Source organism: Nothobranchius furzeri, chromosome 13, assembly GCF_043380555.1.
Source record: "Nothobranchius furzeri strain GRZ-AD chromosome 13, NfurGRZ-RIMD1, whole genome shotgun sequence".
NCBI lineage: Eukaryota > Metazoa > Chordata > Actinopteri > Cyprinodontiformes > Nothobranchiidae > Nothobranchius > Nothobranchius furzeri.
Window position 1 is genome coordinate 34168215 of NC_091753.1, and position 24854 is coordinate 34193068.

A 24854-nucleotide genomic window follows, 5' to 3' on the forward strand; every position below is an offset into this window, starting at 1 on the left:
ACAGTTTGTAGATCTTTATTGTCCAGACAGAACAGTGTGTGTGTGTGTGTGTGTGTGTGTGTGTGTGTGAGCCAAAGAGGTATTTAAGAAAAACACACTAACTGTTTGGTGGGTTTGTGTGCTGTTTTTGTTTCAAATTTTTTACAAGTTTGTCAAGTTTACGTTTTTTTTTTATTTCCTCTGTGAGAGCTGTTCTACCCCACCCTGTTCCATGTTACTCATATTTTATTGTTTATTTTTCTAGAGTATAAACAGGTTGTAACTAGGGGTTGTATGAACTAGTCGACTTCACTGCTCTGTAGTGACTTTTTATGCCTTTCATCGACTAGTCCCTGTCACGTGATAATGACCGACAAGATGCAGTCCTCGGAAAAGACAGCAGGTGATGAGCTCCTGCGCGTCGGGAGGCGACACGCTGTGCCAGAGCGTCGGTACTGACACCCGCCGTAAAACGGACATTTAACCAAATTGTGACCTTTACCCTCTCGCAATTTAACCTTCCCCTCACCCCCATCCTAACCTTAACCAGCTTGCGCATGCAAAGCTCTGATTGTTGACTCACTCCAGACATCTGTGTCCTGAGCACGGCCACCGTAACATTAGCAAATCAGGTGTCGCCACCTCAAAAACTAATTTAACATGCGATCGTTCATGTCGGCTCATTTCCTTTAATGTTTTCTGTCTTTTATTTGTACCTGATGCGTTTCGCTGCTGTGGAGCGGAGCGAAACACCTTGTCCTCCGGTGACGCACCGATCACTGATGCGGCCGCCAAGCAGCGAGCACTCTGCTGTTTTTGCGGTCGGTAGATCTTTTAGAACTGCAGTTCAAAGGTAACTTATAAGGTGAATATATATGAACCCACGTAGCAGTTTTTCCTTAGGATTGAGAGGAGATGCAGGAAGATAATAAACAGGCAGGACAGGAAAATAGTCAAATAAAAACAAGTTTGCTAGTCAAAGTCGACTCAATTTTCATTACTTGACTGTCGACTTAAAAAAAAATTAAGTCATGCAGCCCCTAGTTGTAACCCAGTTAAATGTGACAATTGTTTCAAATATCATTAATTCTGCATAACTGGCAAAACACAAAAGGCTTCAAGCAGCTGGAAGCACCGGTCTAGTGCAACAATCAGCCGTCACATGGTCTCCATGAGGAAGAACACATGCAAATTCTCTGAAAATGTCAGGTTTCTGTTTGTGTAATGAGTTTAGTCTAAAGAACATCAGAACAGCTTGTCTGATCTCACTCACATCCAGGATTAGAAGAGATCAAAGTGAAAAAGATGAATGCTCTACTTTTAATTGAATGCACTTTGAGTTAAATTGTTTAAAAGCACTTTTATAAATACTGTTCAATGTCTTATAAGAGAAAAAAGTACAAATAAGAGAACTTGTGATAATGTGCTGACTGTAGTATGTGACTTTTACCAGAGCATCACAAGTTGGAGCTTTAAATAATTTTGTTTACTTGTTTACCTTCTTGACTCACCTTATTTCTGTCTTCATCAAATCATTTAGTTTATAATCAGAAAAAGTTTACGTTTGTTGGGTTTCAGTTTCGGGCTGCACAGTGGAACAGTGGTTAGAGCTGTTGCCTTGCAGCAAGAAGGTCCTAGGTTCGCTTCCCGGCCTGGGATCCTTCTGCATGGAGTTAACATGTTCTCCCTGTGCATACGTGGGTTCTCTCCGGGTACTCCGGCTTCCTCCCACAGTCCAAAAACATGACTGTTAGGTTGATTGGTCTGTCTAAATTGTCCTTAGGTGTGTGTGTGTGTGTTCACACGTGTGATTGTTTGTCCTGTGTGTCTCTGTTGCCCTGCGATGGACTGGCTCTGTGTCCAGGGTGTACCCCGCCTGATTGCCCATTGACCGCTGGAGTTAGACACAGCCCCCCCACCCCCCCCCCACCCCCCCGCAACCCTACGTGGACACGCGGACTCAGCATATGGATGGAGGGATGGATGGGTTTTAGTTTCTCTTCGCCATATCTGTTTTCTTATTTCACCACAAGAGAGAGCCACAGATTGGCTAAAATGTTCAGTCATTTGTTTAAAACAAGTTTATTCACATCATTTTAGCTTAATATTTTAAAACAGTTTTTGTTTAACTTGTTAGACTTTATTTTAAACCTTGTGTTTATTATTCACATAAATAAATAACATGAAAACAAATGTTAAAACTGACCTGCCATGTTAACATATCAGGTTATGTGGAGAAACAATACACGTTTGTGAAAAATAAATATAAAGAAGTGACAGAAACACCAGAAGTGATTAAGATGAGTTCCCAGAAGAACAGATGACCAGAGGAGTTTCTACAGTGTCAGCTTTTATTCTGGATCTGCAGAGAAATTATAATTATTCATAGTTACCTATGGAGATTGTAATTAAAAAAACTAAAACTTCAGCATGAAATAATAAAATCAAATTTAAAAATGTTTAAAACCCAAACTCAGCTCACCTTGATAGATGTAGGGAAGTTTCTCATGACAGTTAGCGTCCAGCAGCCTTATTTCTCCTGACACCTGATGGTCTTCCCACAGCGGTTGTTCCAGTGGTAAACAGAAAAGCTGCTGTTCCATTTTGGGTTCACAGATCTGGACCCTGATGTCCACATCCAGTTTAGCTCCGTTCCAAAGATGGACCGTTGTAGTCCGACCCAGACTCCGTTCTCCAAACCCGTCTTGTCTTGCAGAAGTCTAATAGTCTCATTCTGTACGTTCTGGTTGGTGATTTCAACCAGTGAGGAAATCATTTGACAGCAGTTCTGCAAGGCTTCATCCAGCTTTTGGGTTCATCAAATAAATCCAGAAACAAACCTTTAACAACATGCACATATCCGTGTCTTACATTAACGTGACTGAATAATGCTTACGTAAAAGGGTGAGCAGCAACAACAACCTGAGCAGAGCTGGATGTACAACAGCAAACAAACAAACAAACAAACAACATGTGCTAAATAGTAATAATATTACTATTAAACTAATAGTATCTACTTTGAACAAAATCTCTTACGTTTTCCTCATTCTTATGCAGTAGATTGAGGCATTAAATTAGAGTTTCGACGATCAAATGATCAATCCTTTATTAACCATTTTTCAAAACTAGGTTTTACATTGATCTATTGAATAATTTAGATTAAAGTTTGAAGAAAACGTCACAAACGCCTACAACAGTGACTTCAGTACGTACTTGTTTCATTGACTGTGCTGTTAGTGACATTTGGAGTACAACCAAGAGGACCTTTAAATTTGATTTTAACTGTTGACATACCATTTGACGTGGGGAGTTGTAAACTAGAAGAAAAAGATTTGCACATAAAAACAGCAAACAAACATGTTGGTTTGTGTTACCAGTTTACAGGAGATGTTTACTTCATTTCACACACATTGTTTTACAGGGAGACGAAGCACACGACTGTCCTTTGCAGCATTTGTCACACATTATTTTCTCATCTAGCGAAAAAAAAAACATGAAAATCACACAAAGAGACAATTTCTCATGACAAGGATGCAATATCAGAAATATTTATGTAAAACTTAGTAAACTGTATCTGGCATTTCTGCCAGTTTTAGATGCACCCAGTAACGTTTGTGGTACGTATTAATATTGGGAAGCATGGAGACCCAGCACAATTCCATGAAACAATTTCAAATTTCAGTTTGAAGTCATTTTTCTTTTTCTCACACCAAACTTTCAGTTCAGGCTTAAGTCAACAGTTTGTAATGATCTGAGGCACCAAGCATGTGCCAAGGCTGAGACTGGCTTCTGTTGCCTGTATGTCAGCGTAGAGGTTAAATGTTGTGCTTTTAAGCTTAATATGTTACCTCTACTTATGACTAATAAGCTGTGATACTCTATATAAATATAGCACATCAACCTGCTTGGTCTTTGGATGTTTAATCAGAAGATTCTAGGATTCTCTGCTTTTTCAGTGATCAAACACACTTCGTCTCAATTCAGACAGTCAGGTTTATAAAAAGCAAGACATTTATTTTCTAAACAAATTTAAAACAAGACAAGTTAAATAGGACGACCGTGATGGATGAATCTAAGTGGATGTGATGTTATTTATGGTGATTTAATGGTGTGCGTTTGTCACCCCGCAGCAGCCCGTCCACGGCTGTAGGTCCCGGATACAAGGGGGAAAACAAACGACTCATGGTCCAAAGAACAGGCAGAGGAACCACCTAACACTAAAACAGATCATTTATTTGGAGGTGCAAAGACAACGCTAAAAGTTCAAGTCTTTAGAGACTGAAGGAGTAAAAAACAAACAAACAAAAGCAGTCCTAAAAACGGTCTAGAACATCCTGTGCAGCACCAGGGGCGGGACGGTGTCCAGTACAAGGAGCCACCTCTTGGCTCCAGCTGACCCGTGTTGACCCACGTAGCTGGGACCCAGTCTGCCCCACCTTGTCCTTTGGCTGTCCGGCACAAAGTCGACCTCCTGCAGCAAGAATGTGTTGCCAGCGTCGTCCCCTCGCCCGCTGGCTGCTGCACACACCGCCAGTCTCTCCGCAGCCCCCTGGCACAGCTCCGCTCCTTGGACACGTCACGCCCTCCTCGGCCCAAGGCCCTAACAAGACGCAGAGGCACCAGCACCAACATTGCACCACTCACATGGGGGAGGAGAGGGCAACTCACAATCCTCCACACTTGGTCGCTTGTCCACTTCCCGGGACGGTGCTCCAGGTGCCGTTCTGCATTCCAGGGTGGTCGGCCGTTTGTGTCCTTGCCAGAGACGTCACCATCCAGGGTGCGTCTCTTACTCTCAGACCTCATGCATGTCTCTGTTGTCTGCTGCCCTCCTGGACTCTTTCCTCGGTTCCTTTTACACCTCGTTTTGAGTCCATTGCACCTGTGGGCATTCTACACCTGTTCCCATTTGTTCCAATTAGTGTCTCTGGGTGGTACCACAAAGGGAAAAACCATTCAAATCACAAAATAAGCATGTCAACAATAAAACACAAATCATGCAACTTAAAATACCAAAATGGCAAACACAAACAAATCATGCAACTTAAACTAAATCCAAATTTTTCCACTTTGTGACATGTTTATCAGAACCTTCGTATCTAGAAGAACTGAGTTCTGGGTGTTCAAAGAATTTGGCTTGCATTAAACTATGAAGCTGGTTCACATCAAAATGGCATCAGAAGAAATCTGTGTGTCTAGCTCACCCTTTCTTTGGAGACCCTCTTCGCGGATCCAGAGGTCAGGGAGGTCGGATGACCGCTGGGCACCGAGGTTTAGTAGATTAACCGCAGCACCGACTCTCCAGTCCAGAGATGTTTCCGAGTCACAACAGATAGATGAAATCGTTTGCGTCTAGAACAGCTGTTTCTGAATAGCTGAAGGAACCGTTTTGCTGTGTCCGCTGTAGACAGATTTTAGCAGGGTTTTTGACACCTTGTCAAAAAATGCTCTGGGTTAAAGAGGGTTCGCTTCGGATGGCCTGTCCGTAGCTTTATAGAACTGACTCACCATCTAGTAAGCTCTGTTTTAATATTCTCATATTATGATTTCTTGGCCAACCGGGACGTGCCATGTTAAGGGATGTTAACAAGCAAACCTCAGAACGCCACGCCTTCTTTCAGATACAGGATGTTCTGATTTGTGGCTAAGAAAATATCTATGTGTCATGATGTTTAACTTAACTTTAATTTATCTCTAATGAACCTTGTTCACTTGTTAAATCTAAAATGACTGATCATACCATAATAATATTCATTTCAAACTTCAGTAATTAAAGCACAGCTTAATCAACCTTATTAATTTAAGCACAGATTAATCAAAACATCATTGATCATTTCATATAACATTTGTTCATTCCATTTCACGATTGATTAACTCATATGATCTGAAAATAGTCCCTTTATTCAGAGAGTGAGGAAGTCTGTAGAAGTCATAAGGGAAGCTTAGGCCTTGAAACTGGAACAGTTTATTGACAATATGTTATCATGTGTTCCGAGCTGCAGAGAGGCCCAGACTCCAGCTGATGGAATGGCAGGATCCAGCAGATTAAAGGAAACAAATGTAGACTCCTGTCTCCATATGACCAGATACTGAGGAGGTCAAACTGTACATGAAAAACTGACCATTTGTGGATGTTCTTTCAGATAGAACCAAGAGCAGCTGGATGGCTGCAGAACACATACAATAAATATCCATTTTTATATAATTGTTGCAAAATAAAATAAAAAAGAAATGCATCACAGAAAACAGATATAGATTCGAATATAAATCATACCCAGCAGCTGATGAAGATAAATGAGATGTGTCATGGCCGTTGTTACTGTTTAGACAAGAGGGAAATAGAAAAGTTAAGCAGAGAGTTGTTCAAAACACTAAAACACAACAGTTAGATTTACTGATGCTGATCTGTAGAGTCATTTTATACATGCAAATACAAAATCGCCTAGATCATTCCAACAGTGGCTGAAACTTTTTGAACAAGCAGTAATTTTGTTGACTGTGAACTTTGAAGACAAAGAGAGGATTCTCAGTCTCAGGGTGTTATGTGGATGTTGGAGTAAAAGTGTCAAATAATATTTATAAGGAAGGAAAAAGATTGGAGGAAGACGAGAGAAAATCTTCTCCCTCCGTCTTCCTCCAATCTTTCCCCCGCTATTGTGGATATTGTGGATATCTGTTATTTTCTATAGGAACAATAGCTTTATCTGGAACACATATCCAGTCTGTCTAAAAATTTGGAATGGTTTGCCATAAATTACCATTCTCACCTTCTAAAGAAATATCATAGACTTGACATGTTTAATTTTTTTCCTAACTTTTGCAGTACTTGGACTCAAAGTTACTGTAGTAACTTGTTATTGACATTTATTTATTATCTGCAAGCTGCTTGCTGTTTTATGGAAGGGTATTGTGCTTTCCACGCCTATAGGATCTTGTTTGCTGGTTTGGTTGTGGCCTCCTGTTTACCGGGAAGAAAAGGAAGCAATATCGACCATCTATGCAAATAACTACATGGAGCGCATTACAGCAAAACTGTCCTCATGCAAATGATATTTAATATGTCTGATGCTTTTTGGGAGCTCCAAGGATGCTTTGCAAAAAGAACCAGTTATGTTCGGGTTAGGCAGCTGTGCTCTTCTTTTCTTTTTTTGCTTTTGACCTGTTTTTGCCTGGGGAAAGTCAATCTTTTCCAAGGCAAAGATAGGTAGCAGCACAAATTTACAGCACTAATTCCCATAAATATCGTTGTCGTCGTCTTCCGCTGCTTTTCGGGTCCGGGTCGCGGGGGCAGCATCCCAACTAGGGAGCTCCAGACCGTCCTCTCCCTGGCCACCTCCACCAGCTCCTTCGGCAGGACCCCAAGGCGTTCCCGGACCAGATTGGAGATGTAACCTCTCCAACGTGTCCTGGGAAGACCCAGGGGCCTCCTGGTGGCAGGACATGCCCGAAACACCTCCCCAGGGAGGCGTCCAGGAGGCATCCTGACCAGATGCCCAAACCACCTCAACTGATTCCTTTCGATCCGGAGGAGCAGCGGTTCTACTCTGAGCCCCTCCCGAATGTACGAGCTCCTCACCCTATCTGTAAGGCTGAGCCCGGCCACCCTACGGAGGAAATTCATTTCGTCCGCTTGTATCCACAATCTCGTTCTTTCGGTCATTACCCAAAGCTCATGACCAAAGGTGAGGATTGGGACGTAGATCAACCAGTAAATCGAGAGCCTGGCTTTCTTGCTCAGCTCCCTCTTCACCATGACAGATCGGCTCAGTGTCCGCATCACTGCAGATGATGAACCAATCCACCTGTCAATCTCCAGATCCCTCCTACCCTCACTTGTGAACAAGACCCCGAGATATTTAAACTCCTCCACGTGAGGTAGGACCTCTCTTCCGACCCGGAGTTGGCAAGCCACCCTTTTCCGGCCGAGAACCATGGTCTCAGATTTGGAGGTGCTGATCCTCATCCAAGCAACTTCACACACGGCCGCGAACCTACCCAGCAAGAGCTGAAGGTCAGAGCTTGATGAAGCTAGGAGGACCACATAATCCGCAAAAAGCAGAGACGAGATTCTCCTGCCACCAAACTTGACACACTCCACACCACGGCTGCGCCTAGAAATTCTGTCCATAAAGGTAATGAACAGAACCGGTGACAAAGGGCAGCCCTGGCGGATCAGTTGACAGCTCCACTCCTCTCTTCACTCGGGTGTCCAAAACATACTGCCCGATGTCAGATGGTACGACTACAAAGTCTATCATCGACCTGCGACCTAGGCTGCCCTGGTACCAAGTGTACCAATGGGCATCCTTATGTTCGAACATGGTGTTAGTTATGGCCAAACTGAGGCTTGCACAGGAGTCCAATAAAGAAACACCACTCGAGTTCAGATCAGGCGGGCCGTTCCTCCCAATCACACCTCTCCAGGTCATGCTGTCATTGCCCACATGAGCATTGAAGTCCCCCAGCAGGACAATGGAGTCCCCTGATGGAGCAGTATTTAGCACTCATCCCAGGGACTCCAAAAAGGGTGGGTAATCTGAACTGATATTTGGCACACAAGCACAAACAACTGTCAGGACCCGTTCCCCAACCCAAAGGCGCAGGGAAGCTACCCTCTCATCCCCCAGGGTAAACCCCAACACACAAGTGGAGAGTCTTGGGGCTAACAAAAAGCCAACCCCAGCCCTCTGCCTCTCACCCGGAGCAACTCCAGCAAAGAAGAGGGTCCAACCCCTCTCAACGACTTGGGTTCCAGAGCCAATGCTATGTGTCGAGGTGAGTCCGACTATATCTAGCCGGTACCGCTCAACCTCTGCCACAAGCTCCTGCTCCTTCCCCGCCAGCGAGGTGACGCTTCATGTCCCAATAACCAGTTTCCTTGTCCGGGGATCGGACCGCCAAGGCTCCTGCCTCGGTCTGCCACCCGATCCACACTGCACCGGACCCTTCATGTTCCTCCTGCGGGTGGTGGGTCCACAGTTGAGACAAAGGTCCAGTAAAATTACAAATAGTTCCGATAGCAGAAATCGGCCTTAAGCCTGATTTATGCTTCTCCGTCTGCGTCAGTGCGCAGACACGCAATGCCATTATCCGTCCTTGCGTAGGGCTCCGGCAGGCCCGCAAGTACGTACGGAGTCGAGCCCACTTTTTTAAACATCCGTCGAACGAGATGGATTACGCAAGCTTGTGATCGATCAGGATGCCGCTGTTGTTTACAGCGCCACCATTGCAAAGAGAGCCGAGGATAACTAGCGGCAGACTCGGAGAAGCTTGAAGAATACCTCGCAAAAAAACTAAAAATATGAACGTTTAATTCTCCCGTGACTGGAGGAGTGAAAAGACGCGCAGCAAGCGTTTTATTTGTGGGCGGAAATGACAGGAAACGTGGGTTTAGAGGTGGGGAGCGCATTAAGCGGTGGGAGAATGAGAAAAATAAGTCAGTGTTAAAAGTCTCTTATGTACACAAAAAATACAATATAAACACACTATCTTGGACCGATACATGACAGGATACCACAGAACAGCGCTACGCCCTCTGTTGTCCTGCAGGACAATTGCTTTGCAACGCTCTCCAGGAGACAGAGAAGTATGAGAGCAAAACGCTTCAGTCAATCCGTGCGTGTCTGTCCCTTGCGGAGCTGACGGAGAAGCATAAACCAGGCTTAATTCTACTCTGGAGTCACCCTTGGTGAAAGACAATGAGTGGTAGTATACTTCTGTTTCATTGCTTTGTTGGAAACATTAGTGTTGTTTACACAAGTCTCCCGACTCCTTTGGGTGATGGAGAAGGTCTTGACTATTTTCTGGTAATTGACAGCAGGTGCTCCATCTGAGGACTCAACTGTTTTACTGGGAAACATCTGGCAAAGGCAGCATGACCAGAAGTCTTCTAAAGAATGGAGCAGGGGCACCAGCTTGTCCGGACGGAATGCACCCAGTGGGGTATACTTTAGATTCCTGGAAGTTGTGGAATATCATATGCTTTTCTCAGCTGTCAATGGAGGACATCAAAGACACGTGGATTTTTTTGGATTTATGTTTGCTGGATTTCTTCTGATTGGAGTGGGAGAATTTCTGTTAGTTCAGAAAATTATAAATTTGGGGGTGATTGGAACCCACAGATGGTCTCCACCGTGTGGAGACTGCTCAGACTCAGATGCTGCTCCCTCCCCCTACCCCCGTACTCCTACATATGGGACCGCCATAAAGGCCCATGCCCACAGTTCAGCCTCACTCTGTTATGTTGTGTCTTGTTTTTGTTTTTGTATGCCAGATCTTGGATGGGTTGTTCTGAAACTGTCCTCTCGTTTTAATGTGAATAAGGTACAATGTGAATAAAGTTTCTTGTATCTTTTAAATTAATGTTTAGGAATCATCCACAACAAATAAGTATATGGGTGTCCATTTGTGCGCAGGGGCAGCAGGACAGCCCAGGTAAATTACCACCTTAATGTGCAAATAAATTTATTTATTCTGGTGGTTTTCAGAAATGATTTACATGTATTTGATTAGATGTCCCAACTTAGACTCACTAATTGTAAATTAGGATTTTCTTGAGCCAGCGAGCAGGATTATGGGTGAGATAGCAAAATTATCTGTCATCTATTTTATTTTAAAAAGCTGAAATATGTTCAAAGAGCATTTAAGCAGTACAACTTAGTATGCATCTATTTGGCTGTTTTTTAAAAACCTCTGATGCTGTTTCTGATTAATTTTTCATTTATGTATTTATTTATTTATTGTCCTGCTGGTATAAATAAACTTAATATAATTTAAATATTAATAAAAATTTCTGGAATTTGAGTTTTATATCCAGATTACATAAAACAGTTTTGACCCTGTTTGTGGGCGTGTTTGTTCTAGCTCATGGAGGGACTATAAAGTCCAGACATCTGGTTCCTGTCTCTACTTCTTCAACTTCTTGGACAGAGAGCAACTTTTTGACTGGGTGAGTTCAGCCATCAATAAAATAATAAAATATTTATTTAGCACTAATGGATAGTAGATAAAACATTTAGTTTATGTCTTTGATCACTTCAGGTGAACTGTGATTTATTGGTTTATATGAGACAACGGAAGGATTGCTGTGGAAATGTCTCTTTTCATTTTTGAGTTAATCCCTTACCTCAGCTGTTTCATAACTTTTTTCCCTGACAGGTTACAGATCATGGCACGTCTGATCCACCTGTCATTGATGTTGGGTATGTGTAGATATTTTCTGGTTATGACTTTGTTTTGTGGAGCAGAGTTCAGTCCAGATCCTGGAGGATCACTATCCTTCAGGAGTGAGATGTTTCTCTTCTCCAGCAGCACAGGTTTTAAAGAATACATAGAAAGCACTTTGGGGTGCTAATCAAGATAATTAACAATATAACGCAAATAGTAATTTTGTAAATACGTGTAGTTCATATGAACCAGCCTAATCAGTTCATTCTGATATGAGTGATACTGAAATTGTTTTACAGAAAACATTTTAAAACAAAATCTGTATTCAGACTATAATACTATATGTACTATAGAAAAGTTCGCCCAGTTAGGATTTATTATTATTTATGTCATGTGGTTTTTACATTTCAATATTTAGACGTATATTTTTACATTCTAGCCTAATTATTTAAATTTTAAAATTAACTTTTTATATTTAGAACTTGGCTCTAAATTTATATTTTTTTTCCATTTAGATTTTGTTCTGAATGTTTAAAATTTATTTGCATTTTCAGATTTGATCCTAAATATTTACACTGCCTTTTTGTGGATGTGTGATTAACAGGATTATGCAGGATTTGAGGAAATATTGGAAACATGAGTCAACCATAAATGCAGGATAGCTGTCCACAGGGGCAAGGATTGGTTACCCATTTACCGGCTGATGTTGAGGAAATCAAAAAGTGTGAAGAAAGAAATATTTACAGAAATTTAACATCTTAATAAATCTTTTTTTAGCAGCCATCCAGTTACCAGAAGCCACTGCCCAGTTCAGTGCAGCAATAAATGGCACAAATGTCACTTATGGGAACTGCGTTGAGATGTGGACCTATACCTGCACCGATAACAGTGTCTGGCAACTTAAGTGTGACATGATCAAGTTGCAGATGACTCTGACCTTAGATTGTATATCAGGACCCAGTACCAGAGACCTCTGGATGAGCATAACCAGTTTGTTTGGAACACCATGGGGTATGTTAGGCCTCCTGAGTGTCCTAAAAATTAAAATAGACCCAACAACATTGTCATGAAAACTCTCATAACTCAACTTTCTGTGAATTATATTTTTTTCCAAGTAAAACATCTGTGTAGCTCTTGCAACATAAACAATCCATCCTCGGTTTGTAAAGGTTTTTCTTCCAGGTAAATGTTTTCTGTTCACTTATTCATTGATTTACTGATATTACAAAGCAGTGTGCTTTTTAACTTAAAAATAAAATCTCTTGATCTCTCATAGTGTGATGATCCCAGTAAGCTCAATACCTGATGTGATTAATATAAGATATGGAAACGAATGCGGGCTGACACAAATAGGTAAGTACTCTGATTCAAAGTTGTCCTGTGGCTGGCTCAGTGAATTATTTATGTGTGTGTGTGTGTGTGTGTGTGTGTGTGTGTGTGTGTGTGTGTGTGTGTGTGTGTGTGTATTTTTAAAGGTACATCTCTGATGTTCAAAGGTGAACCCAAAAGCTGGATTGAAGCCTTGAAGGCATGCCACATGTTGACCTCCTCACTGGTTGAGCTCACCAACCAGACCGTGCAGGATAAGGTGAGGAGCCTTCTGCAAGATAAGTCGAGTTTGGAGAATGGCGTCTGGGTTGGTCTGGAGCGGTCCATCTTTGGAACAGATCCTGACTGGATGTGGGCATCAGGGTCCAGATCTGTCAACCTAAAGTGGAACAACAGCTTTCCCGTTGATCGCTGGAACAACCACTGTGGGAAGATCATCTGGGGTCAGGGGTCAGGACTAATCCAACTGTTGGATGCCAACTGTCATGACGAACTACCCTACATTTGTCAACGTTTGTATTATAGTTTGGTTTCATGAGGTTTTTTTTTAAACATTTATATTAAGAATTCCTTAAACCAGAGAATAAACTTATTTATTTGTTTTCTGTGCAGGTCCCGTGTGAAGGTTTGCAGCTCTGGTTGATCATCTTTTTTTTTTAAGAGAATAATTTGTAATGAATGTTGATGTTTTAGATTGTACATCTTTTTATTTCTAATAATTTCTTTCCTTGCGTAACCTACCATGATACCACCATATATGCATGTTATTATTATTATTATTATTATTATATTATCATTTATATTTTGAAGTGATTTATCTCATTGTTTTGTCTTATTTTAATGATAAATGACCCACACTTGCAGCACCTTTCAAAGTCAAAGGACTCCAAAGTGCTTTACACTACAGTGTCATTACTCCATTCATACACACATTCACACACTGGGGATGATGAGCTACAATGTAGAAACAGCTGCCCCGAGGCACACTGACAGAGATGAGGCTTCCGAGCACGGGCACCACCAGTTCCTCCGACCACCAGCAGCAGGCAAAGGGGTTTAAGTGTCTTGCCCAAGGACACAACAGCAAAATTCTCTGTCGGGACCAGGTGATTATTGGACAACTCGCTCAACCTCCTGAGCTGCTGATACCTGAGTAGATAGTTTAAATCCACCAGACCTCACAAACACTAAGATATTTGACATGTTATTTTATGTTGATGTTTGGCATTTTTTGGAAACAGTTTCGTTATTTCATCATGATGCAGTGAATAAAATTAATGTTTAAATTGTCTTTGTGATCAAAAACAATTTTGGTAGAGGGAAGATTTTTGTTTAAAGGATACAAAACTGTTTTTCTGCACATTCCTGCAGATCCTCATTCTCTTTTATTTCTGTTCTCCACCTTTTAAAGGGTTTCAATCTAATTGTACATGCCTAATGATTAACTGGCTAGTCATGTGAAAACCCAATAAAACCCATAAAAATGATTTATTTCATCTTTCAGTGAGTCTGTCTCTCCTTCTAGTGGTGACAATCGACAAATTAAATTATTATCCAAAGACATAAATTTGTTATTGTGATTGCAAACGTGTGTGTATGTGTGTGTGTCCCTTTCTGAACACATTACCACAGAAAAGGGACACACATCTAGTTTTTAAACTCTGTCTCAAAGAATTTCTTTTACAAGAATAAAATTAGGTAGATTACAATGAGAGCCCTCCATATCTGATTTCAGATTTATTGGCCAAGTAAAATTACATTTACAAGGAATTTAGCAATACCACACATTGAGGCATTCAATGTGTGGTATTGCTGCTTAAATCCAACTTTGTATTACAGTACAGCTTTAGCTTTGAAGCTTTGAATAAACGTATTTAAAAACAAAACAAAGCGTTTGGGCTACTGTTCTCAGAAAGATGAATTGGACTGCATCAATACATTATTTAATTTTTAGACCATATTTTTTAAATCCAGCAAACTTTATTAATTTATTTTTAAAAGCTAGTGTTTAAAGTACTTTTACACAAATAATTTGACAACTTTTTAAAATACTTTTTAAAGATTATTTATTGACATTAAAATTCCATTTTGACATTTGGGAACGATGAAAGCCGAAATCTAGTCAAATTGAAAGCAAATTTATACAAATTCTTAAAAGAAGAGAACATTGAAAAACGACAGTCTCATTTTTCTATGGGGATGTGTTTATCCAGGAAGTTATTTTGAATGAACCTACTGTTCTTTTGTAAGTAGCATTATTCCCCCTCCCATATTTGTTTTATTCTAGTCGTCAATGCAAATGATCTCTGGGTTTCAGGGGAGGAACTAGTAAAATTCATGTTGTCAGAAACAGAATCGCAAGGGTTTTATTGCCACATGTGTGAGCAGGTTTACAACATTAGGAAATTGCTCAGGTACTTGTGGTACTGTGGGACTCAGGGTTGTGTTCTCTCCACTGTTGTTTATGGTAGGCATCATAGTTTTAGTCGTAGTCATAGTCTTGATGACGAAAATGTATTTTAGTCTTAGTCTTAGTCGACTAAATCTCAAAAATGTTTTAGTTGACAAAGATTTTTGTTTTTCATTTTACAAAACGTTAAACAAAGTATTATTTTCTAACAAATGCATTTATAGGTCAGACATGTACTCTGAACTACTGGAGTGAGTTTCATACTAACATCATTTACTTTATGACTATGGGACAAAATCTCAGCTGCCCCAGATTTTATAAAACAATAATCCTCAGACTGGTATTTTTTTCTTTATTGATAATGACAATAATGTATAGAATTTGTTGATGCAGATCTGTGCATCATTCTGTAGATTTCAACTAACAAATGTATGATTTTCTTTCCTTAACAGAATGGACTCCTAGGGAGCATACAGTCTATTCTTCACAACATTTCAATAGAAATAAAGAAATGTGTTTGTTTAACTTATTATTTGAGTTATCAGACCACCATCTTGAATGTATATTGTAGAAAAGTCCACCTACTTAAATGCAGTAATGTTTTTTTCATAGACTGCAATGTTGTGAGTTTTCACAGAATTAATATGAATCACCCAGTTCTGCTCTTGAGCATCAGCAGAGAAGCTCATAAACATTTTAAATGGGCTTAAACTGTTATGTTGTTGGGTTCAAAAGCAGAAATGTGACCTGTTATTAGGAACCAGGAAGCAGAGACAATAACCCTGACACTGACTTAAAACCCTTAAACCTGTTCAGATCAAACCTGTTAAAAACTAGCCTGGCCTGCCAGACTCCTCTGTTTAATTCTGCACAGAGAAGAGGGTCTGGGAACTCTCCTATTCAAATAACCCCACCCCCTGAGAATTCTAACCGAGCCAATCAGCGCTGAGTAGTGTACTTCACACACCATAACAAGAAGTTTGTCGAACATGGCGACTGAAGTGGAGTTTGCTACGGCTCTCTCCTCTGTTCTAAATGACTTGGACACGTCTTAACAAGTAGGAGAGCTAAAAGTCTTTCTTCTAAAGAAATATGTTTGCGCTGTCGCCAGTCGCCATTTTTGACTACAGCTAAAAAACTACAGCATCGTGGACGTCACATACAGCGATGCTCAGTTTCTCATAAACAACGAAGACAGCGACAGAGTTTGCTGTGGCGGTTTCCTCTGTTCTAAACTACTTGAATGTCTTTAAATCCACAAGTAGAAGCGCTAAAAACCTTTCTTCTTAAAAAAAAGGAGTCTGCACCATTGCCAAACGCCTTTTTTTATACAGCTAAAAAACTACTTCGTCGTGCGGTACAGTCAACATTTCTGACTTTTTTCTGATTGGTCATTTTTGAGCTGCCTAGTCCCGCCCCTCATGTGCCTCTTTGTCTCTAAGTTACAGAATTAAACAGAGGACGAGTCTGGAAGGCCAGGCTAGTTAAAAACCGTAATTTCTTTCATTTGTCTGTCCAAAAGCATGTCTATTTCAGGAAGCACACGGATAAGAAATGTGCTAATATTATGGATATATTTAAAAGTAGCAACGTCGTCGCTCGTAGTAGCGTCAATGAGCCGCTGAGCGCTGTGCGTTCTCGTAGCAGGGAAGAGCCGAGCTGAGTGAAGTTGGCTTCCAACCCATATGAAAGCTACATAATGAGAGTGGTTAGTGCTTTCTGATGTGGGTGGGGAGCCAGGTTCACTCAGCTGCTGGGGCTGGTCTGTGAACAGAGGACAAACAGACAGCAGCAGCAGCAGCACTGTTACATTTAACTTTTGTGAGACAGACAGAAATTAGCATTTTTGCGCATAGTTTTTGTCTAGTCTCGGCTCTTTAACAAAAACTCCCGTTTGTCTTGTCATGTTTTAGTCATCAAAGAGCTATTTTTAGCTCGTCAGCGTCTTCTTTCCGTTATGAAAAAAAGGGTTGTCAACAAAATCAATTCGTCATCGTTTTCGTTAACGAAAACAACACTGGCTCACTCCCCTGTGCTCTTCTCGCTGTACACCAATGGCTGCACCTCCAACCACGAGTCTGTCAAGCTTATCAAGTTTGCAGATGACACCACTGTCATCGGACTCAGCTCTGATGGAGATGAGTCTGCCTACAGAATGGAGGTTGAATGGGTGGTGTCCTGGTGCAGCCACAACAACCTAGTGCTAAATGCACAAAAGACGTTGAGTCTTTTTTTAACTCAGAAGTACCCCTGAGGACTTAGTTTTTTGTCCTTTTATCAAAACTTATTTTGAGTCTGAGAGGGTTAAAAGTAACCAAGAAATACAAGAGTTGGATTCAGTTTAGCAATCATTCTGAGATGTAAGAAGGAAGAGCGAACAAGAAAACTGACATGAGAATCCAGGGTGAGAGCTGGGTCAAAGGTCATAGCCTGGCCTGCCAGACTCCTCCACTGTTTAATTCTGCACAGAGAAAGAGTCTGGGAACTCTCCTATTCAAATAACCCCATCCCATGAGAATTCTAGCTGAGCCAATCAGCGCTGAGTATCGTACATCACACACCACAACGCCGAGCTTGTCATATGCATGGTGACTGAAGAGGAGTTCGCTGCTGCTATCTTCTTTGTTCTAAATGATTTGAACATGTGTTACGGTTGCCAGTCTGGCCAGTGAAGAGCAGGAGCCAGGGGCGTGTCCAGGGAGTGGCCTGGGGTGGCACATGCCACCCTTGGAATCTGAATGGCCACCCCATGTGTCACCACACTGAATTCCATTTAAATAGTATTTTCATTGTCCACAAAAGGCTTGGGGTAAAAAAAAAAAAGCATAACCATTGGTGTCACCCATGCACAAAGTAGTGCCTCATCTGGGCCACCCCATTCTAAAAGATCTGGACACGCCACTGGCAGGAGCCAGGATCATCCAGCTCTAGTGAATGAGCCTGACACCGCCCCTCCTCCTCCTCTCTCCCGGGCTGCTGAGGAGCACAGCTGAGCTAAATCTTCCTGATGAGCAAACACCTGCAGGCTGTGCCTTCAGCAGTCTGGGAGTTAGCAGTGCAGGGGTTCTGCTGTCCTCCTGGGTTTTGTTTGGTTTTAACCCCTTTTTGGTTGCATTCCTTTGGATTCGTTGGAGTTTTAAATTGTGGTAGTTTTTAACTCTTGGTGATAAGTTTTTAAAGATTAACTGTATTTGGTGCAATTTTACTGACTTTGGTTTTTAAACACCTTTGTGTGGTAAAGCTTTTAAAATAAGCTTTTACCAGGTGTTTTAATCAGTAAATTGTTTGGGACTTTTTATCAACTTTTGGATTTTAAAACACCTTCTGCTTGGTTAAACTTTTAATATAAGTTTTAACCAGGTGTTTTATAGTTGATAATTTGGCTGTGTAATGTTAACCTTTTTAGAGAGATCTGTTTGCTTGTGTTTTAATACCTTTTTGTTACAAATAAACCCATTTTAAACTCCTCCGCCAGTTCTTACATTACCCCCATCCTTCACATTTTTACAACACCTGTCGGGGACGTAACATGTCTTTAAAACCACAAAAAGTAGAAGCGCTAAAAGCCTTTCTTCTAAACAAAGATGTTTGCGCTGTCATCAGTCCCCATTTTTACTACATCTAAAAAAACTACAGCGGACATCTCTCACAGCGACGCTCAGTTTCGCATAAACAACGAAGACAGCGGCGGAGTTTGCTGCAACTCTTTCCTCTGTTCTAAATGACTCAAATGTCTTTAAAACACAAGTAGAAGCGCTAAAAGCATTTCTTCTAAAAAATAAAAGATGTTAGACTAGACTAGACGCTATTTTCTTAATACAACTAGAAAACTACACCGTTGTGCAGTACAGTTGGGATTTCCGTCTTTTTTCTGACTGGTCATTTTTGAGCTGCCTAGTCCCGCCCCTCAAGTGCCTCTCTGCCTGTGAGTTACCAGACTCATTCTCTGTGCCGAATTAAACAGAGGACGAGTCTGGCAGGCCAGGCTACAAAGGTCACACCAAGATTCCTGACAGAGGGTTTAGTGTGAGAAGCAAATTGACCTAAAGAGTCTTTGATTTTTGGGAACCAACTTGTCTGGAGTACAGATAAGGATCTTAGTCTTGTCTTCATTCAGCTGTTAAAAGCCCCCAGCTATCCAGGTTTTAATGGTCTAAGCAGGAGTGTAACAGCTGCCGCTTACACATCTCATGGGGCTTAAAGGAGATGTACAGTTGGATGTCATCTGAGTAAAGATGGAAGGAGATTCAAGAGCTCAGGATGTGCTGAAGAGTAAGCAGATAGAGGAAGAAGAGTAAAGGCCTCAGCACAGAGCCTTGCGGTACAGCATGAGTGAGGGACGTAGTGGAGGACCAAAACTTAGAGATGGCCACAGGGAAGGAAAGCTCAGACAGATTAGAGGAAAACCACTCTAATCTATCCAGTAGCAGGTGATGGTCAACAGTGTCAAAGGCTGCAGTCAGGTCCAACAGGACCAGAACAGGAGTCACCTGCATCTCTGTGAGTCAGAAGGTCATTAGAGATGATGGCATCATCTACAGACCTGTTGGCTCTGTAGGCAAAGTGCAGGGGGTCCAAAAAGGGGGCTGTGAGGGTCTGTGAGGTGGGGGAGAACCAGGTGCTCAAATGTCTTCATGACCACAGATGTCAGAGCCACAGGTCTGTTGTCATTGAGTCCAGTGATCCTTAGCTTCTTGGGTACTGGGACTATGGTGGATATCTTGAATTAGGCAGGCACATGAGATGCCTGTGATGAGGAGTAGAAAATGCCTGTAAACCCTGGAGCCAGCACATCAGCACAGGGTTTTAGAGTTGCAGGAGATACATCACCAGTGCCAATTGGGGATCTAAGCTTACCTTGATTATGAGAGTAGTGTGTGCTTGCCCTGACCTCACTTGTGCATACCTTCCATATTTGTTTGTTTTATTCTAGTCGTCATGGCAAATGATCTCTGGGTTTTAGGGGAGGAACTAATAAAGTTCATGTAATCATAGCTACTGTTGCACTATTGGGTTCCACATATTGATAAATAAAATAGAAGAAACCAAGAAAACAATGTTCACACCGTTATATGGAATTATATATATGGAATTCCACAGTTTTTAATGATGAATTTGAATTAAAAGACTCAGACTAAATTCTGTGTTAAAAACAATGGATGCAATTAGAGGAGCTGGAGACTGGAAAGCCGTGCCTTTATACAGTAAAGAGCAGTTGCCTAAGAGTGAATGCAGCAGATAGGGCTTTACTTTAAACCTAAATAAGTTACCATCATTCATCAGCATCATGCTAGACCTAAAAACACTGTAAATAATTATACTCTATCAGTATTTTAGAGTATGATTTAATTGAAATGCCAAAATTAATAATGAATAAGCTAGAGTGTGATAATTATACACCCTACTGGTTTGAGTCAGATATAAAGCCTTAAAAATATTTAGATTCTGGAAAACAGCAGTCTCTTAATTATTAAACATTAAAAATTATTGCTTTAAAATAGGCTTCTAAGAAGTAAAGTGCATGAAAATATAATATACAATGATAATTCCCAGTGGGACAGGTGTCATGGCTCGAGGTAAGTGCCTAACCCAAGACATGCAGAATCATCACACAAGTCCAAAAAATAAAGTAAAATGTCTTTATTATAAACGGAACTAAGAACTGCTACAGGGAAGTCCTGTGCTGAGGAGCCAAGACGGCTCGAGTCTTTGGGGAGTCGGTGCTGAGAGGAAGTGTAGCCGGGAAGGACGCTGAGCAGAGGATGAGAGATGTCGTAGAATGAGGCAGCAGAGGGAAATCCGAGCCGGAACGTCGGAGGAGGACGGGACGTGTAGAATAATCCAGAATTGGAGACAGCGAGGGTGAGATGATGATGAGGTGATCCTGAGCGAGACAAACAAGTATAAGGGAATATCCAAATCCAAATCCGAAACTACGATCCAAGGTCAATAATCCAAACACGAGTTAAACAGGTTTCAAGGTTCAAGGTCGAGTGGCTGGTGCTACCTGAACTGGTACAATCATCCGGCGAAATGAAGTGTCTCCGTCCTCCTTTTAAACCTGCGTTTCTGATTAGGGAATCGTCTGCAGCTGTAGTTCCCTCTGCTCCCCACCTGCGGAGAATGAACTCAGGTTCTGGTGAGAGGAGATGATGGAACTCACCTCTGCTCAGGGACATGACAGTGCCCCCCCTTCAACGGACGCCCCCTGGCGTCCCAGCACGGGATCTGGAGGCCTCGAAGGCGGAGATTAGAGAGGGATCCTCGATGTAGGAACGGGGAACCCAGGAACGTTCCTCCGGACCGTATCCCTCCCAGTCCACGAGATACTGGAAACCCCGACCATGGGGGCGGGAGTCGAGGATGCGCCGAACCTTGTACACCAGTCCCCCTCTGTAGAGCCGAGCAGGAGGAGGCAGAGCCGGGGCTGGGCACAGAGGGCTGGAAACGACGGGCTTCACCAGGGAGACGTGGAACACAGGATGGATCCGGAGCGACGAAGGAAGCTCCAAACGCACGGTCGTCGGGCTAGGAACCGCCAATACTCTGAAGGGACCAAGGAACCTTGGAGAGAACTTCCTAGAGGTAGCCTTCAGCGGTACATCCCTGGAAGACAACCAGACCCTTTGACCAGGAGAGTAAGTGGGAGCTGGGCGGCGGTGTTGGTCAGCCAGTCGCTGGTTCCTCTCCGCGGTCCGTTGAAGGGCCGATCTCGTGGCGACCCAGGTGCGACGGGCCCGACGAAGGAACTGAGGAGTGGTGAGGGTGGTCTCTGCCTGAAGGGGGAACAGAGAGGGCTGATACCCGAGGGAGGATTCGAAGGGAGACTGACCTGTGGCGGAGGAGACATGGCTATTATGGGCATACTCGACCCAAGCCAAATGCTCGCTCCAGGTGGACGGGCTGGTGGCACAGACGCAGCGAAGCATAGCGCCCAGTTCCTGGTTCATCCGCTCGCATTGTCCATTGGTCTGCGGATGAAACCCCGAGGTCAGGGCCACCTGGGCACCCAAGGCAGTGGCGAATTCCTTCCAGATGCGGAATACGAACTGGGGACCACGGTCAGAGAGGATCTCTGTTGGGATTCCGTGCAGACGAAAAACATGTTTTATTAACAACTGGGCCTTAACGGCAGAGGTAGGGAGGGCCTTTAACGGCACCAGATGACAGGCCTTGGAGAACCTGTCCACCACAGTCAAAATAACAGTAAAACCACGCGAAGGTGGCAAACCACAAACAAAGTCCAAGGCGATATGGGACCAACGACGGGACGGTACTGGTAGAGGACAGAGCAGACCTGCAGGAGGCTGGTTAGAGCCCTTTTGCTGAGCACAGACATGGCAGGCCGACACATACTCCTTCACGTCTTTGTAGAGGGAGGACCACCAGAAAGATCGCCTGATCAGAGCCACTGTGCGTCCCACTCCGGGGTGGATGGAAAATCTCCCGGTGTGAGCCCAGTGGATAACTTTTCCCCGTAATCCTTGGGGAACAAACAGTTTGTTAGAGGGTCCGTTACCTGGCCTGGGATCAGTCTTAAGGGCCTCCAGGACCTGGTCTCTTATGGGCCAGGTTACTCCTGCGACAATGCAGGAGGAAGGCAGAATGGTGCAAGGAGCCGTCTCATCCTCAGCAGCGTACTGTCGGGACAGGGCGTCAGGCTTCACGTTCTTAGACCCCGGTCTATAGGATAGAACAAAATTAAAACGGGAGAAGAACAAAGACCACCTGTCCTGTCGAGGATTTAGTCTTTTTGCCTCCTTTAGATAGATCAGGTTTTTATGATCAGTCCAAATGATGAAAGGTAGTTCAGCCCCCTCCAGCCAATGTCTCCACTCTTCTAAAGCCAGTTTTACAGCCAGTAACTCCCTGTCCCCAACGTCATACCTGCTCTCAGTGGGTGTTAAGCGCCGAGAGTAGAAGGCACACGGATGGAGTTTGTGGTCCTCCGACGATACCTGAGAGAGCACTGCCCCGACCCCGGTGTCCGAGGCGTCCACCTCCACGGTGAATTGCCGCTTGGGGTCTGGTCTATAGAGGACGGGAGCCTCCGTGAACTTCTTAAGTGTCCGAAATGCGGCTTCTGCTTCTGGAGACCAAGAAAAGGGCTTGACAACAGAGGTTAGGGCTGTCAAAGGGGCTGCGGTCTGGCTATAATTGAGGATAAACCGTCTGTAAAAGTTTGCAAAGCCCAGGAACCGCTGCAGCTGTTTCCTGGTGGTAGGGGTAGGCCACTCCGTTACAGCTTGGACCTTATCAGGATCCGCCCTCAACCGTCCACTCTCTAAAACAAATCCAAGAAACTTAACAACAGACACATGAAACTCACATTTCTCAGCTTTCACAAAAAGTCTGTTCTCCAACAGCCGTTGGAGAACCAACCGAACGTGTCTTTTGTGTTGGGCCAAGGACCTAGAGAAAATCAAAATATCGTCAAGATATACAGTCACAAAGTCATTTATGTAGTCCCCCAACACAGAGTTCACAAGTCTCTGAAACACCGCTGGAGCATTGGTGAGACCAAAAGGCATCACTAAATATTCAAAGTGCCCCAGAGGTGTCTTAAACGCAGTCTTCCATTCGTCACCTTGGCGCACCCTGACCAAATGATATGCGTTGCGGAGATCCAACCGCGTAAAAACGGTGGCATCCTGCACAGGTTCAAAGGTAGACGAAAGCAGAGGAAGCGGGTACTTGTCCTTTACCGTTATTTGGTTTAAACCCCTGTAGTCTATGCAAGGGCGGAGCGAGCCATCCTTCTTGGCCACGAAGAAAAAACCAGCTCCCAGAGGCGAGGTGGATGGCCTGATAATGCCATTGGTCAAGGCCTCGTGGATGTACTGTCTCATACTGTCCTGTTCAGGCTTGGACAGACTGTAGAGGCGGCTGGTTGGGAGCGGAGCTCCTGGCCACAGGTCGATGCCAATATCAAAGGGACGGTGAGGTGGTAACGTGGCTGCTTTATCTCTGCTAAACACCTGCTGTAAATCATGGTACTCACTAGGTACCTGGGTGAGATCTGGCGGCTCCCTAATAGTCCTTTCAGAGTCCTTAGATCCAGCTGCAGCAGAGGTTAAACAGGTTAGAAGACACTCCGGACTCCAGGTCTCGACACGGTTAGACCTCCAGTCCAGACATGGGTTGTGTTCCTTAAGCCAGGAATGGCCTAGAACTATTTGGTTCTGCGGAGAGGGAAACACAAACAGTGAGGTTGTCTCTGTGTGGTTACCTGAGACCTGGAGCTGGAGTGGTTCAGTTCGGAGAGTGATGGTGGACAGAGACCTCCCGTCTAGGGAGGACACAGTTAATGGTTCCAGCAGTGGAACTGTAGACAGACCCCACTTGCGGACCAGTTGCGGGTCCACCAATGACTGTTCACATCCAGAGTCCACAAGAGCAGTCGTCTGGTAGCGACGACCGTTAACAGTCAATGCACATTCTATAAGGAAACGGGAGGTTTCTTTACCTGTCTGACTGCCCACCAGGACTCCCGGAACTACTGGTGGGCACGCCCTTTTGACGCCGCAGGGCAGGATTGCACCATGTGTCCTGGTTTACCACAGTAAAGGCACAGCCCCTTGCTGAAGCGATGATGGCGTTCTTCCGGGGTGAGATGGGTACGTCCCACCTGCATAGGCTCCTCGGAGGCATCCAGAGGAGGAGACCTATAGGATGGGCGAGGTGCTGATGGTGGTGACAGATCCCTGGAAGATGTCTTCAGAAGCTCCCGATGTCTCTTGTCGATGGAGATGCATAAGGTGATCAACCCGTCCAGAGTTGGGGGTTCGGGGCAAAGAGCCAGCTGGTTCTTAACCCTGTCGTTTAAAGCCTCGATGAATACTGCTTTGAGAGCTTCATCCCCCCATGATGTCATCGCAGCCAAAGTCCTGAATTCCAGAGACATGTCAACCACTGACTTCCTTCCCTGCGAGAGGCGCAAAAGTATCTTCCTGATGTCAGTGGTGGTCTC

The 24854-nt window shown here is 43.4% G+C and overlaps 1 protein-coding gene across 1 annotated transcript; it reads left to right on the top strand.

Moving 5' to 3' along the window:
- The first annotated feature begins 9853 nt into the window (after window positions 1-9853).
- On the top strand, window positions 9854-13946 carry LOC107380460 (uncharacterized). Its single transcript, XM_070543240.1, has 11 exons — window positions 9854-9921; window positions 10101-10201; window positions 10253-10302; window positions 10395-10413; window positions 10843-10927; window positions 11137-11180; window positions 11923-12156; window positions 12261-12327; window positions 12422-12498; window positions 12621-12986; window positions 13087-13946. The coding sequence occupies exons 1-11, from the start codon at window positions 9854-9856 to the stop codon at window positions 13095-13097; spliced, it is 1122 nt and encodes a 373-aa protein (XP_070399341.1). The 3' UTR covers window positions 13098-13946.
- The last annotated feature ends 10908 nt before the right edge of the window (window positions 13947-24854 follow it).

Excerpts from the sequence above, each read along its gene's own strand:
- LOC107380460 (XM_070543240.1), top strand. The coding sequence starts at position 9,854 with ATGACCAGAAGTCTTCTAAAGAATGGAGCAGGGGCACCAGCTTGTCCG. Across the intron at positions 10,928-11,136 it reads GAGAGCAACTTTTTGACTGG|GTTACAGATCATGGCACGTC; the intron begins GTGAGTTCAGCC and ends TTTCCCTGACAG. Across the intron at positions 12,328-12,421 it reads TGTAAAGGTTTTTCTTCCAG|TGTGATGATCCCAGTAAGCT; the intron begins GTAAATGTTTTC and ends GATCTCTCATAG.